The 20,565-nt window shown below is 53.6% G+C and overlaps 1 protein-coding gene and 1 pseudogene across 2 annotated transcripts in view; both read left to right on the forward strand.

The window, feature by feature from the left end:
- The first annotated feature begins 8 nt into the window (after positions 1 to 8).
- Positions 9 to 1,115, forward strand: LOC144227839 (calpain-1 catalytic subunit pseudogene; annotated as a pseudogene). The gene is made up of 2 exons (XR_013334052.1): positions 9 to 96; positions 758 to 1,115. The product of XR_013334052.1 is annotated as a calpain-1 catalytic subunit pseudogene (transcript).
- A 137-nt stretch (positions 1,116 to 1,252) lies between these two features.
- LOC144227963 (calpain-1 catalytic subunit) overlaps positions 1,253 to 20,565 on the forward strand; it is a 20,338-nt gene continuing 1,025 nt past the window's right edge. The window contains exons 1-19 of the mRNA XM_077759774.1: positions 1,253 to 1,574; positions 1,735 to 1,803; positions 2,080 to 2,199; positions 3,622 to 3,755; positions 3,845 to 4,013; positions 4,884 to 4,967; positions 5,320 to 5,405; positions 5,721 to 5,795; positions 5,933 to 6,093; positions 15,101 to 15,282; positions 16,005 to 16,016; positions 16,782 to 16,995; positions 17,042 to 17,079; positions 17,643 to 17,708; positions 17,787 to 17,844; positions 18,832 to 18,896; positions 19,252 to 19,320; positions 19,552 to 19,630; positions 20,206 to 20,322. Of these exons, the coding sequence (XP_077615900.1) occupies positions 1,308 to 1,574; positions 1,735 to 1,803; positions 2,080 to 2,199; positions 3,622 to 3,755; positions 3,845 to 4,013; positions 4,884 to 4,967; positions 5,320 to 5,405; positions 5,721 to 5,795; positions 5,933 to 6,093; positions 15,101 to 15,282; positions 16,005 to 16,016; positions 16,782 to 16,995; positions 17,042 to 17,079; positions 17,643 to 17,708; positions 17,787 to 17,844; positions 18,832 to 18,896; positions 19,252 to 19,320; positions 19,552 to 19,630; positions 20,206 to 20,322 (2,065 nt within the window). The 5' untranslated portion in view covers positions 1,253 to 1,307. The remainder of the gene's footprint in view (positions 1,575 to 1,734; positions 1,804 to 2,079; positions 2,200 to 3,621; positions 3,756 to 3,844; positions 4,014 to 4,883; positions 4,968 to 5,319; positions 5,406 to 5,720; positions 5,796 to 5,932; positions 6,094 to 15,100; positions 15,283 to 16,004; positions 16,017 to 16,781; positions 16,996 to 17,041; positions 17,080 to 17,642; positions 17,709 to 17,786; positions 17,845 to 18,831; positions 18,897 to 19,251; positions 19,321 to 19,551; positions 19,631 to 20,205; positions 20,323 to 20,565) is intronic.

Raw genomic sequence — 20,565 nt, forward strand, 5'->3', positions numbered from 1 at the left:
GTAGGAGCGCTCTTCCTGGTTGGGCCCTGCCCTGAGCCTCCACCCGGGAAAGCAGCCGCAGGGACCGCTGCGATCCCCCAAACACTGCTCCCCCAGGTAAGGAGCTGGGGGGTGGGGTGGGGCGGGCCAGGATTCCCCGACCCCTGGCCACTGCTCCCGGCTGAGGGGCTGCCCCTGCCCCGGGCCTTCTGCGTGCCTGGGACAGGGGCGGGGACTGGGGAAAGCGGCACAGCCCCGGCCACTGGCCCAGCCTGCGCTCATCACTGTCTCCAGGGTCTGGGCTGGGGAAGGGCCAGAGGGGAAGGGGCTGAGGTCCAGCAGCCCTGATCACCCAGCCCGATTCAGGGGTCTGGGGAAGGGGTCCCTGGCTGCCTGCGGTTCTCAGCCTCCAAGCCAGGGAAAGGGGCCAGCGCCTAGGAGCTTGGCTCTTTGGGGAGGGGATGACTGTTGTGATCTCCAGGCTCTGCCCTGCCCCACCTGGCCGCCTGGCTGGCTGACCACAGCCTTGCAGCCCCAGGACAATGGGAGTCTGGGAGGGAGAGGTGGTAACATTGTGTGGGGGCTAGGAAGGTGGTGGCCAGCTTACCTCGGGGCGGAGGAGCCCCTCTCCTGGGTTCTGGGAGCACAGGGAGGTAGCAGAGAGTCCTGAGTTCTGTGAGGGAGGCAGTGAGGTGGGAAAGGGTAGGCGGCCGCAGGGAGGAGCCCCAGTTCTAGTCCTGGGAGGGCCCGGCTCTGAGCAGGCTGGTGCGTCCTGCAGGATGGCCGAGGAAATCATCACGCCGGTGTACTGCACGGGGGTGTCTGCACAAGTGCAGAAGCAACGGGCCAAGGAGCTGGGCCTCGGCCGCCATGAAAACGCCATCAAGTACATGGGCCAGGATTATGAGCAGCTGCGGGCTCATTGCCTGCAGAGTGGGGTCCTCTTCCGTGATGAGGCCTTCCCCCCGGTGCCCCAGAGCCTAGGCTACAAGGACCTGGGCCCCAACTCCTCCAAAACCTATGGCATCAAGTGGAAGCGCCCCACGGTGAGAGGGGCCACCCTGGGTGGGGCTCAGTTTACCCTCATCCTGGGTGAGGCGTGGNCGGGAGAGGTGGTAACATTGTGTGGGGGCTAGGGAGGTGGTGGCCAGCTTACCTCGGGGCGGAGGAGCCCCTCACCTGGGTTCTGGGAGCACAGGGAGGTAGCAGAGAGTCCTGAGTTCTGTGAGGGGGGCAGTGAGGTGGGAAAGGGTAGGCGGCCGCAGGGAGGAGCCCCAGTTCTAGTCCTGGGAGGGCCCGGCTCTGAGCAGGCTGGTGCGTCCTGCAGGATGGCCGAGGAAATCATCACGCCGGTGTACTGCACGGGGGTGTCTGCACAAGTGCAGAAGCAACGGGCCAAGGAGCTGGGCCTCGGCCGCCATGAAAACGCCATCAAGTACATGGGCCAGGATTATGAGCAGCTGCGGGCTCATTGCCTGCAGAGTGGGGTCCTCTTCCGTGATGAGGCCTTCCCCCCGGTGCCCCAGAGCCTAGGCTACAAGGACCTGGGCCCCAACTCCTCCAAAACCTATGGCATCAAGTGGAAGCGCCCCACGGTGAGAGGGGCCACCTTGGGTGGGGCTCAGTTTACCCTCATCCTGGGTGAGGCGTGGGAACAGGACTCCAGGTCCTTGGTGGGGAGTGGGGTCTGGGGTTGGCTGGCTTCCAGTGTCCAGAAGGGCCGGCCCGGCGACGGGACTCCGGGTCTCTTTGCAGGAGCTGTTCTCAAACCCCCAGTTCATTGTGGATGGAGCCACCCGCACAGACATCTGCCAGGGAGCACTGGGGAGGCCCCGGGGCGGGGGGGGNAGGGTGTTCTGGGTGTTTTTTCCATAATAGTTCCCCGTGCCTGTGCCTTCCGGCTCTGCCCTAACCCCTCCCTCCTGCAAGCTCAGGCAGGCTCTGGCTATCAGTGCCGGGCTGGTTTGCCTAGATTCCTGGGTCTTTTCTGTAAGCCAAGGGACACGGCACCCAGGGAATCCCAGGTTCCCCCCAGCATGGGCACTGCATCACTGGGAGCAGATTGGCAGAGCGGGCCTGATGTGGGTCCCTCCGTTCCCAGGGGACTGTTGGCTTCTGGCTGCCATTGCCTCCCTCACCCTCAATGACACGCTTCTGCATCGGGTGGTCCCACATGGCCAAAGCTTCCAGAATGGTTATGCCGGCATCTTTCATTTCCAGGTGAGGAGCCCCGAATCCACCTGGGACCAGGGCGTGGGGGAAGGAGGGGCAGCAGGCACCGGGGGAGGTGAGGGCCAATGACCCACGGCGGTCTGAAGTTAGGTGGCTTAAGTCCACACCCTATGGGGGCCAGTTCTTCCTCTAGAAAGAATTTGACCGCTTGATACTATCTCAGATCTGTCATGTGTGAAACGGTTGGGCAGAGCAGGTATTTCAGCTGGCAGTTTTCCTGTGCGTGTCACGGAGAAAATGCTTGGAGGAATAGAAAGAACTCTGTGTTATTGCCTGGGGGACAAATCCTTTTTCTCCATGGGGTCTCAGTTTCCCCATCTGAAAAGTAAGTAACGTTCCACTGGGGAAAACAGACCAGCACATGTGGCCATCCCCACCCAAAATGTANTGACAGAGCCCTGCAGAAAAGAAAGACAGGATTTAAGTCTGTTTAAACCAGCTATTCCCTTTTTGCACACAGGGCCCATTTCTCAAGTCACACTAAGGAATTCTCAGTGAGCTGATGTTGGGAGAGACACACCTCCAGGAACCCTGGATTAGACCCTCTGGCCTTCGTGGCCCCAGCCCTGCCCTGGGGACCCCTGGGTGCCCTCTCCCTACACCCAGTCAGGGAGTCCCTTACCCTGTTCTGTGCACACCAGCCTCCAGGACCCACGGTGCCATCTACATAGGCCAAGCGCTGCACCTGCTGCCCCAGCTGCTATGCAGGGGCGTGGCCTCGCCGCCCCTTCCTCCGCCCCCTTCCTTCGCTCCGCTAATCAGCTCCTCCTCCGCCTCTTGATTGGCCCGTTCAATAGTCCCCGTACAACCCTCACTACTGGGGCCCACCTCCTTCCTTTGTCCCATTGTTCTGCGCTTCTTCCCGCCTCCCGGCCCTTGGCCGCTTCTGCCCCAGGGTCCTGTCTCCTGTGGCCTCGGGACACCTGTCTCTCCGGCCATCTCTGAAGCAAACTCTTGATTGAGGAAACGTCACCCATCTTGTGGTATAGATGCCACATTTTTGGTCTACACTTAATTTACATCTGCACCCCTCCCCACCCCCCCATACACACATACAGACCCTGACCTAGCTTGAGGAGAAGAGAGGTGGGGGGCTGGTTCCACAGAAGCCAAGCCCCCAAGGCTTTCCACCCTCTCTGGACCTGAGGAAGCACCTTGGTCTGTTTCAAAAGTATCAGTAATGCTGCGCTTAAAAAGCTTTACCTTTGTGATCATGTTTAGTGTTCTCTTGAGGACAGCGCTGCTGTTCCCTTTTATGGAGAGGGAAACTGAGGCCCAGAGAAGATAACATGTTCAGGATCCTGGATCTAGAGTATATAATCTTGAGTCTAGTGAATGGCCAAGGTGAGACTTGAGCTCTGGCCTGGGAGACCCCGAAGCAGGTGTTCAGTGTGCTCTCCTCCCCTCCAGCTGTGGCAGTTTGGGGAATGGGTAGATGTGGTCGTGGATGACCTGCTGCCCATCAAGGACGGGAAGCTCGTGTTCGTGCACTCCGCCGAAGGCAATGAGTTCTGGAGCGCCCTGCTTGAGAAGGCCTATGCCAAGTGAGTGGGGGCCCAGGGCGGAGCTCCAGGCACCCCTGGGGTTTAAGGTCTCACTTGATGCCAGAGTGCTGACCTGGGGCCGCCCGCAGGGTGAATGGCAGCTACGAGGCCCTCTCCGGAGGCAGCACTTCGGAGGGCTTTGAGGACTTCACAGGCGGGGTCACCGAGTGGTATGAGCTGCGCAAGGCACCCAGCGACCTCTACCAAATCATCCTGAAGGCGCTAGAGCGAGGTTCCCTCCTGGGCTGCTCCATCGACGTGAGTGCACCCAGCCCTGCCCCTTGCGCCCCACCTTGACCAGTCTCCTCTTTCAGCCGCTCAGTTCCATCTCCCAGCCCAGCCCGGCCTCATCCCTTGTCCCAGGCGTGGCTCCAGGCCCTGTCCTTCGCCGCACGCCATCTCTGGCTGCTCACCCAGCCTCCTCCATCACCCCAGCCCCATCTGCCTCCTTCACGCCCGGTGTCATTCCTGCGCCCCAAGCCTCAGACCTCAGCTTGTCCTCCCACCTTTCTGTTGTTTGTTGCTGTCATAGAATGCTGCGCCCATATGCCATCCAGCTCACCGGCCTCAGACTTCCGCTCTTCCCTAGCCTCAGCTCTGGCCCAGCCTCCTTCACCCTCTTGGCTGCTCTTCTGTTCCCACAGACTCACCCTTGATCTCAGGCTCCTCCCCCTACATCACTGCCTCCTCAACTCTAACCCCTTTCCCACCTTCCGCCCTTGCCCAGTCCTGGCTGACTCTAGCTTGTCCTCAGCCCCCTCCTCCACCTCACCGCATCCCTCCACGCGAGGGCCTTGGGGCTCTGGGAGAAGCTATGTATGACTGTATGTGTGTGCACGTGTGTGTTTGCACAGAGTCCGGTCATCTCTGGCCAAAGAGGTGTCCGTGGACTGCCCAGGTCCCCTACCAGTGGTTGAGTTGGTGGAGTGTCCAGGCGGCCCTTCTTCTAGGGGCGTATAGGGGTATTAGGCAGTCAGGGTTCCTGCCTGCCGCTCCCAATCGCTGTCGTATGTGCATGGGAATGTTCTTGACCCATGAGTGCTTGGCACTCACTTCCTGACTGGGGATGGGGACGCCAACCTGGTCCCTGGAACCTGGCCCCTGACCACGGCACGTGTGACTCTGCAGATCACCAGTGTCCTGGACATGGAGGCCATCACCTTCAAGAAGCTGGTGAAAGGCCACGCCTACTCTGTGACGGGGGCCAAGCAGGTACCGCCACACGTGGGGGCCGTCCTGCAGGCTGGTTCCTGCCTCCTTGCTTGCCTTCCATTGTCTGGCCTGCGACCAGGGCTGTGGGAGGGGCTGGCTCTACCTCTGACCTCCTGCAACATCTTCTTTGTCTCTTGGGACCACTTATCCTGAGATGTTTATCTTTCTCTGCCCTGATTTTCTGTAGTCTTGTGCATAGCTGTCTCCCTCTGTGTCAAATTCCTACCGAAAGGGCTGTACTTCCCTGGTGTGGTGCTGGGTGCCGAGCAGGGCTCCTGAGGGTGACGCGGCGGGCAGGGGGTATTTAAGGTGCATGCCAGAAGCAGGTGCTGACGGGAGCTCTGGGGAACAGGTGAACTACCAGGGCCAGATGGTGAGCCTGATCCGGATGCGGAATCCCTGGGGCGAGGTGGAGTGGACGGGAGCCTGGAGCGACGGGTGAGGGACAGAGGACACCGGCCAAGGAGGCTGGGGAAGGCTGGTCGGTGCCACTGGCATTTATGCTGGGGCTCTTCTCAGGATTGAGCGGGGTGGGGGGCCCATCGCCTTGTTACTGGGTCTGGGGGACTGTCTGGACGAAGCTCAGGCCCAGCCGGCCGCCACATCTAGCCCGTGAGCATCCTCAGGACAGCCCTGGCATGGGATCTGGGGCCCGGCCACGCAGAGGCCTTCTGACCTGGGCTGAGAGCGCAGGCCCCAGGAACAGAGGCCGGCAGTTCCCACCGGCCCCTGGCAGCGCCCTTCTCCCCCCAGCTCCTCGGAATGGAACAACGTGGACCCTTACGAACGGGAGAAGCTCCGGGTCAAGATGGAAGATGGGGAGTTCTGGTGAGCGGCTCCCCTCCTTAGTGCGGCCCCCCTCGGGGCTTGGCGCCCCAGCTCCTGAGCCGCACAGACCCCGCACGCGCCTCCTCCCTGGGTGCCCTGGCTGGGGACCATGGCTCACGCCTGCACCGTGACCCCAGGATGTCCTTCCGAGACTTCTTGCGTGAGTTCTCCCGCCTGGAGATCTGCAACCTGACGCCCGACGCGCTCAAGAGCCGGTCGATCCGCAAATGGAACACCATGCTCTACGAGGGCACCTGGCGGCGGGGCAGCACCGCGGGGGGCTGCCGGAACTACCCAGGTGATCTGACCTCATGGCCCCCCAGGGCACACAGGGGACAGGGGAGCACTGGGGTGGTGGCAGGGGAGCACCGCGGGGGGCTGCCAGAACTACCCAGGTGATCTGACCTTGAGGCCCCCCAGGGCGCACAGGGGCAGGGAGCATTCGGGCCTTGCCCACTGCAGGTCTCCTCACTGAGCCTCAGTTTCTGCATTTGTAAGAGCATGGTTGTGCTGACTTCCGGAACTTGCTTTGAGACCTAAAGTGTTGAAGATACTTGTAAATTGTGAAGAGCCATAGTGGAGTCACAATCCTAAGGTCTGAGCCCAGGGAGTTCACAAGGGGAGAAGACTTGGTTGCCATCCAGCCACCTTTTTGTCACTCCTTATTCTGGAACCTTCCCTCCTGGCCTGCTGTCTTCTTCCCTGGGCCTCCATCACTTTTGCCTGGACTTCTGAATCCATGTGGGTGACTTGGTCCACAGCCTGGCCTCTCCATTCCTCCCGGTCCTCACGTGCAGTGACCTTTTTCCTTCTACCTTAGTTCAGCCTCCCCCTGAAGGCACCCCGGAGCCCAGTCAAATGTTCCAGTCTGACCTCTGCCTTCACCCGTTCAGCTCCCTTATCCGCAGCCCTCAGCACCGTTTCGCTATCTGGTTCGTTAAAGCCACTGCTGTGGTATCTCTGTCTCTGTCCTGTCTCCTCTTCTCACCAGGTCGTTGTAATCTTGTCGCTACAGCAGTCTGGCCCCTGCCTTGTGGCTCCCTCTGCTCCTCCCCCCACCCAGAATCCTAACTGAGCCTTCTCCATCAGCTTCAGGACCACAGAGTATGGCTGGAGAGAAGATCACCTCCCCCCACCGCCCGGGGCTGCATTTCCCCTGTGAATTCACAGCCACAAATCCCAGATGACCACCTTGCGTGGTCCCCAGCAAGCCCACTGCTGATCAGTCACATTCCCATGCCCTCCAGCCGGCCTCCGTGTTTACTCCCATCCGTGGACTCGGCCTTGCACTTCACCGAAAGATAGCTGTCTTCACGCCCCGCACCTCGTGTATTTGCCCCGCCCGTCTCAGCCTCTGCTGTCATTACTGCCTTCCCAACTGTGACAGTGACAGTCATGGGGAGCACCCCCGCCATGCTCTTGCTCCTGTTCGCCACATGTCTGAAAGCCTCAGGCTCCTTCATCCATCCCCTCTTCCTCCTGGGTCATTACGGAGAATCCCCTGTCTTAGAGCAGCCCTCTTTTTGACCCCACTTTCCCACCCATTTCTCTGCCCCCCTTCAAGGCAGAAGATTTCAGGGTGCCACACTCCTGAGTCTCCTCTCCCCCTTCCAGCTCACGCTTGTAACCCATGCCCGTCCACCTTCCGTCCTCACCACGCTCACGCTGTTCCTGATGGTTTGGAGGCCACACCCACAGCTTTGGCTTTGCCGGGCCCACCTCTGCTCTGGTCTCAGGTCCCGTGTCCTCCACATTCCCAGCATGGCTCAGAGCCCCGGTTTGGAGCCTTCTTCTCCCTCGTGGGGATCCAATTTCAATTTTCCCTCAACTAGACGACCACTGTTCCCTGTATCATTTATCGCGACATCTGCCCTTTCCTCGCTGCCCTGGAGCGACAGCATATGTGGGGCTCTGTTTCTGGGCTCACCGTTCCATCCCTCAGTCTTTCCCTCCAGCTGGTAGCACGTTGATTTCATTGCTATATATTTATAAGACAGCCTGCTTTTGGGCAGGGTGAATGCCTTCCTTCGAGAGTCTCTAAGCCATTCTCGCCCTTTGTTTCCCTGTGTGAATTCTAGAATCAGCTTCCAAGTCTTACAAAGAATCTTTTTTTAAAAAACTTTTTTATGTCTTTATTTTATTTTGAGAGACAGAGACAGACAGCGAGTGGGGGAGGGGTAGAGAGAGAGGGAGATACAGGGTCTGAAGCAGGCTCCAGGCTCTGAGCTAGCTGTCAGCACAGAGCCCGATACGGGGCTCGAACCCACAGACTGTGAGATCATTTCCTGAGCCGAAGTCAGGTGCTTAGCTGACTGAGCCACCCAGGTGCCCCACAAAGAATCATTTTTGAGACTTTAATCTGAATTGCACTGAATCTATAGATCGATTTGGGGAGAAACGACATCTTTATGGTTTTGAGTCTTCTCCCCTAAGAATGTGGTATATGTCTATCTTGGTCTTCAATGTCTCTCAGTAACATTTTATAATTTTTATTTAAAGGACTTCTACATGTTTTGAGAGTTATTACTAGATGCTGTATCATTTTGTTGCTATTATACATGGTATCTTTTAAAAATTATTTTCATATTAAAAATATTTTAGTGTTTGTTTATTTTTTGAGAGAGAGACAGAGCATGAGCAGGGGAGGGGCAGAGAGAGAGGGAGACACAGAATCCGAAGTAGGCTCCAGGCTCCCACCTTTCAGCATGGAGCTTGACACAGGGCTCGAACCCACGAACTGTGAGATCATGACATGAGCTGAAGTTGGACACTTAACCTTAAGACTGAGCTCCCAGGTGTCCTAATATCTCTTTTTAAAATTATATCTCCCAAGTGATAGTGGCAGATACAGTAACATGCAGTTGACCTTCTAAATGTATTTTGTATCCAGCAAACTTATTAAATTAGAATTCATTTACTGATTTATCTATAGATCTTTTATGATTTTCTAATTGCAAACAATGATAAATTTGTCCTTTTCCTATTCTTACAACTTTGTTACATTTCCTTTTTTTTTTTTTTTTTTTTTTTACTTTTTTTTTTTTATATGCTGGCCAGGGCTGTAGAGTGGTGCATGGGAGTGGCNTAAACGACAACTTTCTACTACTAGATATTTACTACAGATTTTATCCCTAAAGTTTCTCCTGTTTTAGTTTTTTTTTAGATGCCTTTATCATACCACTGAAATTTAATGTTATTAAGTGATTTTAGTTGTCCTTATTATTATGCTTCTTATCTCAAAACAGTAAATTACAATAATCACTTTTCTAATATGAAATCAACCTTACGTTCCGAGTTAAAAAAAAACAACACAGTTATGATATGGTATTTTAAACTGTAGTTTTACATACAAGTTTGCGAATGAGATTTGCCTATAATTTTCCTTTTTCATACTGACCTTGTCTAGATTTAGTACTTGTGTTATATTTGGCTCAGAAGGTGAATTGGGAAGTGTTCTCTCTTTTTCTGTTTTCTGGAAGAGTTGCATAAGATGGGATGATTTGCTGCTTAAATGTTTGGTAGAGGTGATCTTTTTTTTTTTTTAAATGTTTTATTTATTTCTAGGAGAGAGAGAGAGAGAGAAACAGCGTGAGCAAGGGAGGGTCAGAGAGAGAGGGAGTCACAGACTGAAACAGGCTCCAGGCTCTGAGCTGGCAGTCAGCACAGAGCCCGACGCGGGGCTCGAACCCACGAACCGCGAGTACATGACCTAAGGAAAGTCGGACGCTTAGCTGACTAAGCCACCCAGGTGCCCCATGGTAGTGGTGATCTTTAAAGCGATTAGCTCTGCTCTGTTCTTGGTGTGAAGATTAACATTTTGATATTGAAGATCTTTAATGGTTATAAGATTGTTCAGGTCCTTTATTTCTTCTTGAGCCTATTTTGACCAGTTGTGTTTTCTAGGAGTTTATCTTTTGCCTCTGTTTTTAAAATTATTAGCATAAAGGTGTTCTTAATATACTGATACCTCATCTGTAATGACATCCTCTCTTATTTACGGTATTATTTATTTGCACTTTCTTTCATCTTTATTAAATCTGTGAAAGGTTTGTTGGTATTATGCTTTACAAAGAAATGACTTTCGACTGTTGATCTTTGTATAGTATTATTTTCTTTCTTTATGTTTATTTAGTTATTTGGATGAGGGGCTGTTGCAAGCAGGGAAGGGGCAGAGAGCGAGGGAGAGAGAGAATCCCAAGCAGGCTCCGTGCTTAGAGCCTGACACGGGGCTTGATGTCATGGGCCATGAGATCATGACCTGAGCTGAAATCAAGAGTCGAACCCTTAATGGCCTGAGCCACCCAGGTGCCCTTATAGTAGTGTTTTCATATCATCAATTTTTTCTTTTCTATTCATTATTTCATTCCTTTGCTTTCTTTGGATTTATTTTTCGACCTTATTTTATGACTTCTTAAGTTAGTGGCTTATTTCATTAATTTCAATTATTTTTTTCTATGTAAACACCTAAGGTGATACATTTCCCTTCCAACTGCATCTTTAAGTTACACAATTTTGATAATATTTTGAATAACTGATTATAATACACATACTAAAAAATTCCCACTTCTAATGTGTATAGTTAGGTGGAGTTTAGTATGCCGGTAGTGTTGTGCCGTGCCCACCACTAATGCCAGAACATTCTTACTACTCCCAAGAGAAACCTTGTATCCATGAGCAGTCACTTCCTATCTCCCAATCTCTCCCTAAGCCCCGGCAATCATTCATCTACATTTTTTTTATCTCTATAGATTTGCCTCTTCTAGACATTTCTTATAAATAGGATCATACAATATATGGCCTTTTATGGTTGGCTTCTTTTTTATTGTAATGTTTTCAAAATCTGTCCATGTTGTACCATGTGTCAGTACTTGATTTCAGTTTTATGGCTGAATAATATTCCATGATATGGATATACCACATTTTTGCATATTCATTCATCATTTGATGGACACTTATATTGTTTCCAGTTTTTGGCTATTGTGACTAATAACACCGTGAACATTCATAAACCTGTATCTGTGTGCGCAGAAGTTCTGTCAGGTCTCTAAGTAGGAGTGGAATTGTTGGGATCCATGGTGACTCCCATGTTTAACTTTCTGAGGAGCTGCCAACTGTTTTCCAAAGTGACAGCACCATTTTACGTTCCCACTAGCAACGTGCGAGTTCCAACTTCTCAGCATCCTTGGCAACACTTGCTGTGGGCCATGTTTTTTAGCCATCCTGGTGGGTATAAAATGGCGTCTCATTGATGATGTGCATTTCCCTAATGGCGAATGATGTTGAAAATCACAAATGTTCTTAATGGCATCTAGAATGGTGAATCCTTTCCAGACGGTTTTCAATTAATTTTGCTGAGGTCCATTGGAGGAATCACTGTCTTGCTTACAAAATGTATTTCTTAAGTAGTGAGACCTGAAAGTTGAAAGTACTCCTTGATCCAGGGGATGCAGAGTGGGTGCTCTCTTAGGCATAAAAACAACATTAATCTCATTCTGTGTCTCCATCGGAGCTCTCGGATTACCAGGTGCCTTGTCAGTGAGCAGTTGTATTTTGAAAGGCATCGTTTTCTAAGCAGTGGGTCTCAACAGTGGCCTTAAAATATCCAGTAAACCATGTTGTCAACGGATGGACTGTCACGAAGGCTTTGTTGTTCCCTAAAGAGCACAGGCAGAGTAGATTTGGCCAAATTCTAAATAGCCCTAGGATTTTTGGAATGGCAAATGAGCATCTCCTTCAACCTAAAGTTACCAGCTATGCTAGCCCCTTTGAAGCTTTGAAACCAGGTATCGAGTTTTTTCTCTAGCGCTGAAAGTCTTAGATGGCATCTTCTTCCGATAGAAGGCTACTTTGTCTACAGTGAAACTCTGTAGGGTATCCACCTTGCTAATTCCCTGAGCTAGACCTTCTGGTAATTTGCTGCAGCTTCTAACTCAGTGCTTGCTGCTTCACCTTACACTTGCATGTTATGGATTTGGCTTCTTTCCTTAAACTTCGTGACTCGGCCTCTGCTCCTTTCACACTTTCATTCTGCAGCTTCCTCACCTGACTCAGCCTTCACAGAATTGGAGAAAATGAGGCCTCTGCACTGGATTAGGCTCTTGTTCAGGGAATGTCAGGGCTGGTTTGATCTTCCATCCAGACCATCGAAACTTTTCCATATCAGCAATAAGGCCGTCTCACTTTCTTATCATGGGTGTTCACTGGAGTAGCACTTTGAATTTCTTTCAAGGACTTTTCCTTTGTACTCTCAGCTTGTCAGTTGGATGCAAGAGGCCTAGTCTTCTGCTTATCTTGACTTTTGATATGCCTTCCTGATTAAGCTTAATCATTTCTAGCTTTTGATTTGAAAGTGAGAGATGTGAGACTCTTTCATGGGAACACTCAGAGGCCATTGCGTAGGATTATTAATTGGTTTCCTTTCAATACTGTGTTTCCAGGAACAGGGAGGCTCCAGAAGAAGCAGAAAGATGGGGGAATGGCTGGTGGGTGGAACAGTTAGAACACACACAGCAGTTTTCTAAGTTTGCTATCTTACGTGGGTGCGATTTGTGGTGTCGCCAGATAAGCACAGTAGCAAATAAAAGATTACGGATCACCATAACATCATATATGGTGTGAACTAGGTGCCCAACTTCGTTTGTTTGCATGTGGACCTCTGTTGTTTCAGTACCATCAATTAAAAAGACTATTCTTTCCCCATTGAATGGTCTTGGCACCCATGTCAAAAATCAATTGCCCATTGACGTTCTAGGTTTATTTTTGGGCCCTCAGTTCTTTTAGTCTATATGTCTATTTTTACACAAGTACCACACTGTTATTGTAGCTTTGTGGTAAGGTTTGAAATCAGGAAGTGCAAGTCTTCCAACTCTTGTGGGGTTTTTTCATAATCTTTTTGGCTTTTGGGACCCTTATCATTCCATATGAATCTGAGGATAGGCTTTTCCACCCCTGTGAAAAGGCTGTTGGAAGTTTAATAAGATCGCATGGAATCTGCAGATCACTTCAGGTAGTGCTGATGTCATAATAATATTAAGTCTTCCAATTCATGAACATGGGATGTCTTTATTTTTTCATGTCTTTAATTTCTTCAGCAACGTTTTGCCAGTTTTCAGTGTTCAAGTCTTTCAACTCCCTTATTCAATGTATACCTAGGTATTTTATTCTTTTGGATAGTATTGCAAAAGAATTGTTTCCCTAATTTACTTTTTCAGTTGTTCATTGCTGGTACATGGAAACACAACTAATTTTTGTGTCTGGTCTTGTAACCTGCAACTTTGCTGAATTTGTTATTAGTTCTAGTAACTTCTTTGTGGGCTTTTCATGTTTTTCTGCATACAGGATCATGTCACTTGCATTAGAGATAGTAATTCTTCTTCCTTTCTAATTTGAATGTCTTTTTTCTTTTCCTTGACCAATTACTCTAGCTAGAACTCCCCATACAATGGTTGTATAGCAATGGTATAAGCAGGCATCTTGTTCCTGATCTTAAGGTGAAAGCTTCAGTCTTTCACCACTGAGTATGATATTAGCTGGTTTTTCCATAAACACCCTTCATCATATTGAGGACATTCCCTTTTATTCCTAGTTTTCTGAATTTTTTTTATCATTAATATGTGTTGGACTCTGTGAAATGCCTTTTCTGCATCGATTAAGATGATCATGCGGTACCTGAGTAGCTTAGTTGGTTAAGCTCTTGATTTAGGCTCAGGTCATGATCTCATGGTTTGTGGGTTTGAGCCGTGCATTCATTTATCAAAACTAGTTCTTTTGGTATTTTACCAAAAAGAAATGATAATGTAAGTGAGAAATCAGGGGTGCCTGGGTGGCTCAGTCAGTTGGACGGTCGACTTCGGCTCAGGTCATAATCTTGTGCTTTGTGGCTTTAAGCCCCACATCAGGCTCTGTGCTGACAGCTCAGAGCCTGGAAGTTGCTTCAGATTCTGTGTCTCCCTCTCTCTCTGCCCCTCCCGTTGCTCATGCTCTCTCTCTCCCGAAAACTAAATAAACATTTCAAAATGTAAAAATATAAAAAATCACATAGAATGGTAATTAAAACAGTACGTACCTATATTAGAAAAGAAAGATCTCAAACAGTAACATGATCATCTACCTTAAGAGTCTAGAAAAGGGGCAAACTAAACCCAAAGCAAGCAGAAGAATGGAAGTAATAAAGATTAAAGTGCACATAAATGAAATACAGAATAGAGAAACAATGGAGAAAAATCAATGAGACCCACAGCCGGTCCTTTGAAAAGCTCAGCAAAGTTGGAAAATCTTTACCCAAACTAAACAAGAAATGAGAAGACTCAGATTACTAAAATCAGGACTTAAAGAGAGACCATCATTACCAACCCAACAGAAATAAATGGATTATAAGGAAATAGTGTGAACCATTGTATGCCAAGAAATTGGATAACCTAGATGAAATTTGTCATGTGCTGATTCTGTGTTTAACTGTTTGAGGAACTGCCAGACTGTTTTCCAAAGTGGTCGCACCTTTTACATTCCCACCAGCAGCCTGTGAAGTTTTGATTTCTCCACTTCCCGGCTAACACTTGATATCTGTCATTTTTGGTTAATGTCAAGTTGTGGGGGTGGGGCAGGGAATGCTGTGGCTTCTTAGTGCCTCGAAAAAGCAGTTTTGCTCATTGTGTCCAGCACCTGGTTGTTTTAGGGGGTCATGGGCAACTGAGTCAGCAGACTGTCAGAAACGCAAGTCTCTGTCACCCTTCGCAGCCCTGTGGCCTCCTGTCAGACCCTGCCTGCTCTTTTTCTCTCCTAAGTCATTGTCCACGCAGCAGCTCCAGCTACTTTTCCAAATCCAAATCCATTCACGCCCCTCTTGGTGCAAGCCTGTTGAGTATCTTCCCAGGGCTTCTCTTTCAGATCTCACTCAATGCCACCTCCTCCAAGACGCCTTCCCTGAGCAGCTCCAGCTTGCTTATTCTTTGTAATTGTTCTGATAAGTACCCTGACTTGCTCATACTTTACCTCCCCTTCTGGAATGTGAGCTCACGAGGGCAGGGACCATGTGTGCCCCCACTGCCCGGCTGTCACATGGCACACGGTGGACACTTAGTGACATCTGTTGGATGAATGAACGAATGGTCCTGTGGGGGAGGGGAAGCCTGGAGGAGGGGGTCCGTTCTGCTCTGCTCCTCCTCTGACTCCTCCCCCGCAACCCACCTCCTACAGCCACCTTCTGGGTCAATCCCCAGTTCAAGATCCGGCTGGAGGAGACGGACGATGCGNCCCGCTCTGCTCTGCTCCTCCTCTGACTCCTCCCCGCAACCCACCTCCTACAGCCACCTTCTGGGTCAATCCCCAGTTCAAGATCCGGCTGGAGGAGACGGACGATGCGGACGAAGACTACTACGGGGGTGGTGAATCAGGCTGCAGCTTCGTGCTAGCCCTCATGCAGAAGCACCGCCGCCGCGAGCGCCGCTTTGGCCGCGACATGGAGACCATTGGCTTCGCAGTCTACGAGGTGAGCGGGGGATCGCCCTGAACCGGCGGGGAAAGCGGGCCTCCCGGCGCACCGTAGCCGAGCGCCACCAGGGGGCGCCAGAGGACACTGCCCCCACCGTCCTGAGGCAGGCGGCCCTGGACGCTGCCCCCTGAGGCACCTGCTGAAGTCGCTCTTGGGCAGAGGGTTCAGGCTTAGCTGGCAACTGTGAGGTAGCTTCCGGGGGATACACTTTGGCTCAGCTTCAGACAGAAGTGGGCAAGTGGGCTGCCCTGGAAGAGTAGTGAGCTCCCTGCCTTAGAAGTATATAAGCAGAGGCTGGCCTAGAAGGGCCCTGCTTCACTCTCTGTGTTCAACACAGAAACTTCCGGACCTTCCTGGCAGGGAAAGAACAGCCATAGTCTTGGCCCAGGCCCAGAGTTCCCAGCAGCAGACTGTGTGGGCTCTGATGTCCCTGGATCGTAGGGCATTGCAGTCGGCCACCCTGGGGGCTGTCCTGGGAGCTCTGATTCAGAGCCAAGGCCCACTGTGTTCGGAGGATGAAGAGGACCTTGCCTGGGGCCCCTTTGCTGAGCTCCTGAGGTCCCTCTCTGGCGTGAAGACAGGTCTGGGTGACCCGTGGCCCCGAGCCCTGCCTCCTGGTCTCCTCCTCCCGTCATTCTGAAGAGCTCAGGGCCTCTGTCCAGCACATGCTGCGCCTCGGAGCCAAGCACACATCTCTAACCCCCCCGTCTTTCTGGCAGGTTCCTCCGGAGGTAGGTGTGACAGGCGACTCACCTGGATTTACGTGCCCTGAACACACGAGGCCCGATGGTGCCCAGAGGGGAGCGAGATGGCAGCAAGCCCACACGTAGAGAGCTAAGAAGTCTCCTCGCTTTACTGCTCACTAACTGTCTTCCTATCCCCACCCGGAGGGGGCAAATGTTGCTGTCCTGGGGGTCAGGACAGGGAGTAAGTGAGAGAGCTGGGTTTGAACCTCGGCCCTCAGAGTCCCGCCCAACACACACACGCGAGGCTCTTCCTGTCTGTTTCAGCTGAGTTAGCGCCGGCTTGGGATGCCTCGGCCATTGGTTAGGAGCAGGGCGGTGGACAGGTTGAATATTCCGCACCCTTGAGCGGGTTGCTTAAGCTTACGCCTTGGTGTCGGTATCTGTAAAATGGGCACAGGGTGCTGCCTCACAGGGCTGTCATGAGCTTTAAATGAGGTGCCCGTAGAGAGTACCTTGTGGTGTCTGACTTGGGGAGAAGCTCTGAGTAATAATAACGGGAGTGTTATTTCAGTGGAGTCCTAGTGTCCGCATTCACCTCTGTAGTATCTCCTCGCCTCCACCCTGCAGTAGGCAGCGTAGGCCCCTCCATCTTGCAGAGGAGGAAAGTGAGACAAGGTGATCTGGGAGGGCTGCTCTCTGGGGCTCAGTGTGCACAGCTCCCAAGGGTGTGCACAGCTCCCGAGGGTGTGCACAGCTCCCGAGGGCGGGCTGAGCACGCTGCAGCCCCCACCCCGCCTCCCCTCCCTGCAGCTGGTGGGCCAGCCGGCCGTGCACTTGAAGCGGGACTTCTTCCTGGCCAACTCGTCGCGGGCGCGCTCGGAGCAGTTCATCAACCTGCGGGAGGTCAGCACCCGCTTCCGCTTGCCACCCGGGGAGTACGTGGTGGTGCCCTCCACCTTTGAGCCCAACAAGGAGGGCGACTTCGTGCTGCGCTTCTTCTCGGAGAAGAAGGCCGGGACCGAGTGAGTAGGAGGCCCCTCCGCGGTGCCCAGCCCCCACCCGCCCCGGCCCCNTGGACGACCAGATTCAGGCCAATCTCCCTGATGAGGTGCGTGCCCTGCCCCCCTCCCCCCAGGTGCCTTCCTCCTCTGCCTCACCCCTTCACCTGGGGCATAGCAGGGGGACCTGGGTGTCCTGGCTCCTGAGAGCCCCTCCTGGCAGAAGCCTTAGGAGTAGTACTGATCCCTCGTCTGCCCAGCACTGTATGGTTTTGACTTTGTGAGAATAGTGATGCGAGGTCCCTGAGCTCTGTCTCTGCCAGCTCTGTGCTGAGCTCTTTACTTGGTCCCCCCGTTTCCTCCACAACAACCCTGTCAGGGTGATGCCACCACTTCCCCTTTCAGCGAGAAACTCAAGTTCAGAGAGGTTAAGGAGCTCGCCCGAGGCCTCACCCCCCATCACGGAGGTGAGCTGTACCCTCCTGAGGCCACAGAGCCCTGCGCAGGGGGAGAGTGGGGTCTAGATTCCCACTTTACCGGTGAGAAGAGCGAGGCTCAGAGACCTGGTGAGGCAGGTGCATGGTGACGAGTGGTCCCAGCCTCGCCCCAGCTGCTGCCCACGCAGGGCCCGGGCTGGAGCGCCCCTGACCTTCTCTCCCTCTTCTCCATCTAGCAAGTGCTCTCAGAAGAAGAGATTGATGAGACCTTCAAAGCCCTCTTCAGGCAGCTGGCAGGGGAGGTAGGTGGGGGGTGCTGGAGCAGGGGGGNGGAGAGCAGCTTTTCTGCAGGGCGGGTGCCATTCTCCCACTTCCCCTAGGACATGGAGATCAGCGTCAAGGAGCTGCGGACCATCCTCAACAGGATCATCAGCAAACGTGAGGGTCCCCGGGCAGCGGCTCCCCACCGTGTGTCCGGCACCTCCCTTCCTCCAGACTTCAGAGTCTAGGCTCTGGCTCTCACACTGCAGCCAACCCGAGCCCTTGGGCTTCACGGGTGGGGGAAGCCCCCACTGCCTTTCTGAGCCCTGCTCACCCCCATTTTCCTCCCAAACTCTTTTTCTTCTTTTAATTTTTTTTTTTACTGTTCATTTATTTTTGAGAGACAGAGAGAGGGACAGAGCGTGAGTGGGGGAAGGGCAGAGAGAGAGAGAGGGAGACACAGAATCTGAAGCAGGTTCCAGGCTCCGAGCTGTCAGCACAGAGCCCGACGGGGGGCTCGAACCCACAAACTGTGAGATCACGACCTGAGCCGAAGTCGGACGCTTAACTGACTGAGCCACCCAGGCACCCCCCTCCCAAACTCTTTATATCATCTTGCCGGCCCCTATTCTCTGTGCCCAAGTGCCAGGTCCTGGCATGGTTAGAAGCCCAGCTGCCGACTGCAAGGACCAGGCCTGTCCTTCCTCCGGAAGATCTGTCCCAGGGCCAGGCCGAGTGGCAGCCGGCAGAACAAGGCTGGCTTCACTCACCCGTGTGCACAGCTGAAGCCTGCTGCCACCCCCCCAGCCTCCCCTCAGCCCCCGCCTCTGACCTCCATCCATGCTGTTCCCTCAGCCCAGACCGCTCCCCTCTTGTGCCCCTTTGGGGCCTGTGGCAAACCTCAGCCTCGCCACGGCCGCTTTGGCTGCACGTTTCTCCCGCTTCAGTTTAGCACTGATTTCCTTTCATTCTTGGCTCTTCGCGGTGCCGACACCGGCTTGATTGCCGAAGCACTTGACGCTGTGCTGATGATAAAAGTGACCTGACGCACCCCCTCCGCCAGACTTGGCTCACGGGGCGCCCTGGCCTCCGTCCCTCCCAGTGCCCCAGAGGCAGCACCCCGGAAGCCTGCTGCTTGAGGTGTTGGAACTTATTTTCTTGCAGACAAGGACCTGCGGACGAAGGGCTTCAGCCTGGAGTCGTGCCGTAGCATGGTGAACCTCATGGATGTATCCTTCGCGTCCGTTTCCTGCTTTGGTTTGGGGGACGGGCGGGGGGATGGGGGCAGGGAGGACACCCCGTGACCTCTTCCAGGAACTGCGCAGAGAAAGGGACAAAGCTCTCTGGAGTGTGGAGGGACCAGTTCATTTCCCAGGCCACTTCCCCGTCATTGGGCAGGGAAGTTGAGGCACAGGCTTTTGTTGAGTGAAAGATAGAGCAGGGCCTGGGTCCCCGAGTCACCTTAAGGCTGGTGGGATTTGCATCCCTGCTTGTCCAACCTGCCTGCCCTCCCCTCATCTTGCCGTCAGTCCCCCCTTCTTCCCACCCTGTGCGGGTTTAAGCTTCTTAACGGGAGCCCCCCAGCGGGACGGTAACGGGAAGCTGGGACTGGTGGAGTTCAACATCCTGTGGAACCGCATCCGGAATTACTTGGTAGGTGGTCCCTCCGTCCTCTGTGGCCTCAGTCCCGGGAGGGGCCCGCTGCCGGCTTCCAGGTGGGCTGCGTCCAGGCCCTCCGCCTCGGGTCTGCTGCTCCGGATCCCGGCCCCCGGCCCACCTTTCGGGTCTTTGCCCTCCGCCCTCAGCAGCCCCCCACCCTGGGGTGGACTGGAAGGGCAGGGTGCCTCCCTCGGCCTGGCCCTCACCCTCTGCTCCCTGCTCTAGACCATCTTCCGGAAGTTTGACTTGGACAAGTCCGGCAGCATGAGTGCCTACGAGATGCGGATGGCCATCGAGTCCGCTGGTAAGTCCTGGCCCCAGGCAGATACCCCAGGCCGATTCCCTGCCTGCGTCTACCCAGAGAGGTGGCCCACGGCATCGGCCCTGTCCCCAGGGTGGTGGTGGTGGTGGTGATGTGGCCTTAACAGCCATCTTCTGCCGTCTTCTTACTGAATTACTGAGCTAAGTGCTTTATCGGTGCTTCCTTTCGTCCTCACTATGGCCTAAGGGGGGTAAGGTCCTTTACTCTCTCCATTGCGCTCAGAGAAAAGCACGATTTAGGGAAAATGACTGGCCTGCGGCCACACAGCCTGGAAGAGAGCTGGGCTCCAGAGCCTCCAGTGAGAGATGTGCAGGCCTCACGTTCAGTCCCGTGTCAGGATGAGGCCAGGTCACTCGGCACAAACAAAACTGGGCCCCTGCGCCCTCCTCGGCCCGCTGATTGCCTGGGGCAGTCTGGGCCCTCGCTCCCTCGGGCTGGCCCTTGCTCGCCCAGCCCCCCCAGCCCCTGGCCCTACTCAGGTGGGGCTCACCCTGCCCAGCCCCCAGTCCCCGTCCCTGGGCCCGCCTCCCTGGCCCTCACCCACTCTCCGGGGCCAGGCTTCAAGCTCAACAAGAAGTTGTATGAACTCATTATCACCCGCTACTCGGAGCCCGACCTGGCCGTGGACTTTGACAACTTCGTGTGCTGCCTGGTGCGGCTGGAGACCATGTTCCGTGAGTGTCTTCCTCCGGCTCCTGCCGCTAGTTCTGTCTCCCATCAATTGACGGGAATGACAGATACAGATGGGACCTATATGCCACAGCGTGTGCCGGAGAGGTGAAGGTCTCTGTACCTGGGAACCTGAAGGTCGGGTGTTAGGAGACTGGGGGAGGGGGAGGGCAGCAGAAAGCGCTGCTTCCCAGTGTGACAGGTGCGGGCGTGGGGATGGGGGGGGAGGGGCGGGCGTCAGGCTGAAT

This window comes from Crocuta crocuta, unplaced genomic scaffold (assembly GCF_008692635.1).
Source record: "Crocuta crocuta isolate KB4526 unplaced genomic scaffold, BGI_CrCroc_1.0 scaffold53, whole genome shotgun sequence".
Lineage (NCBI taxonomy): Eukaryota > Metazoa > Chordata > Mammalia > Carnivora > Hyaenidae > Crocuta > Crocuta crocuta.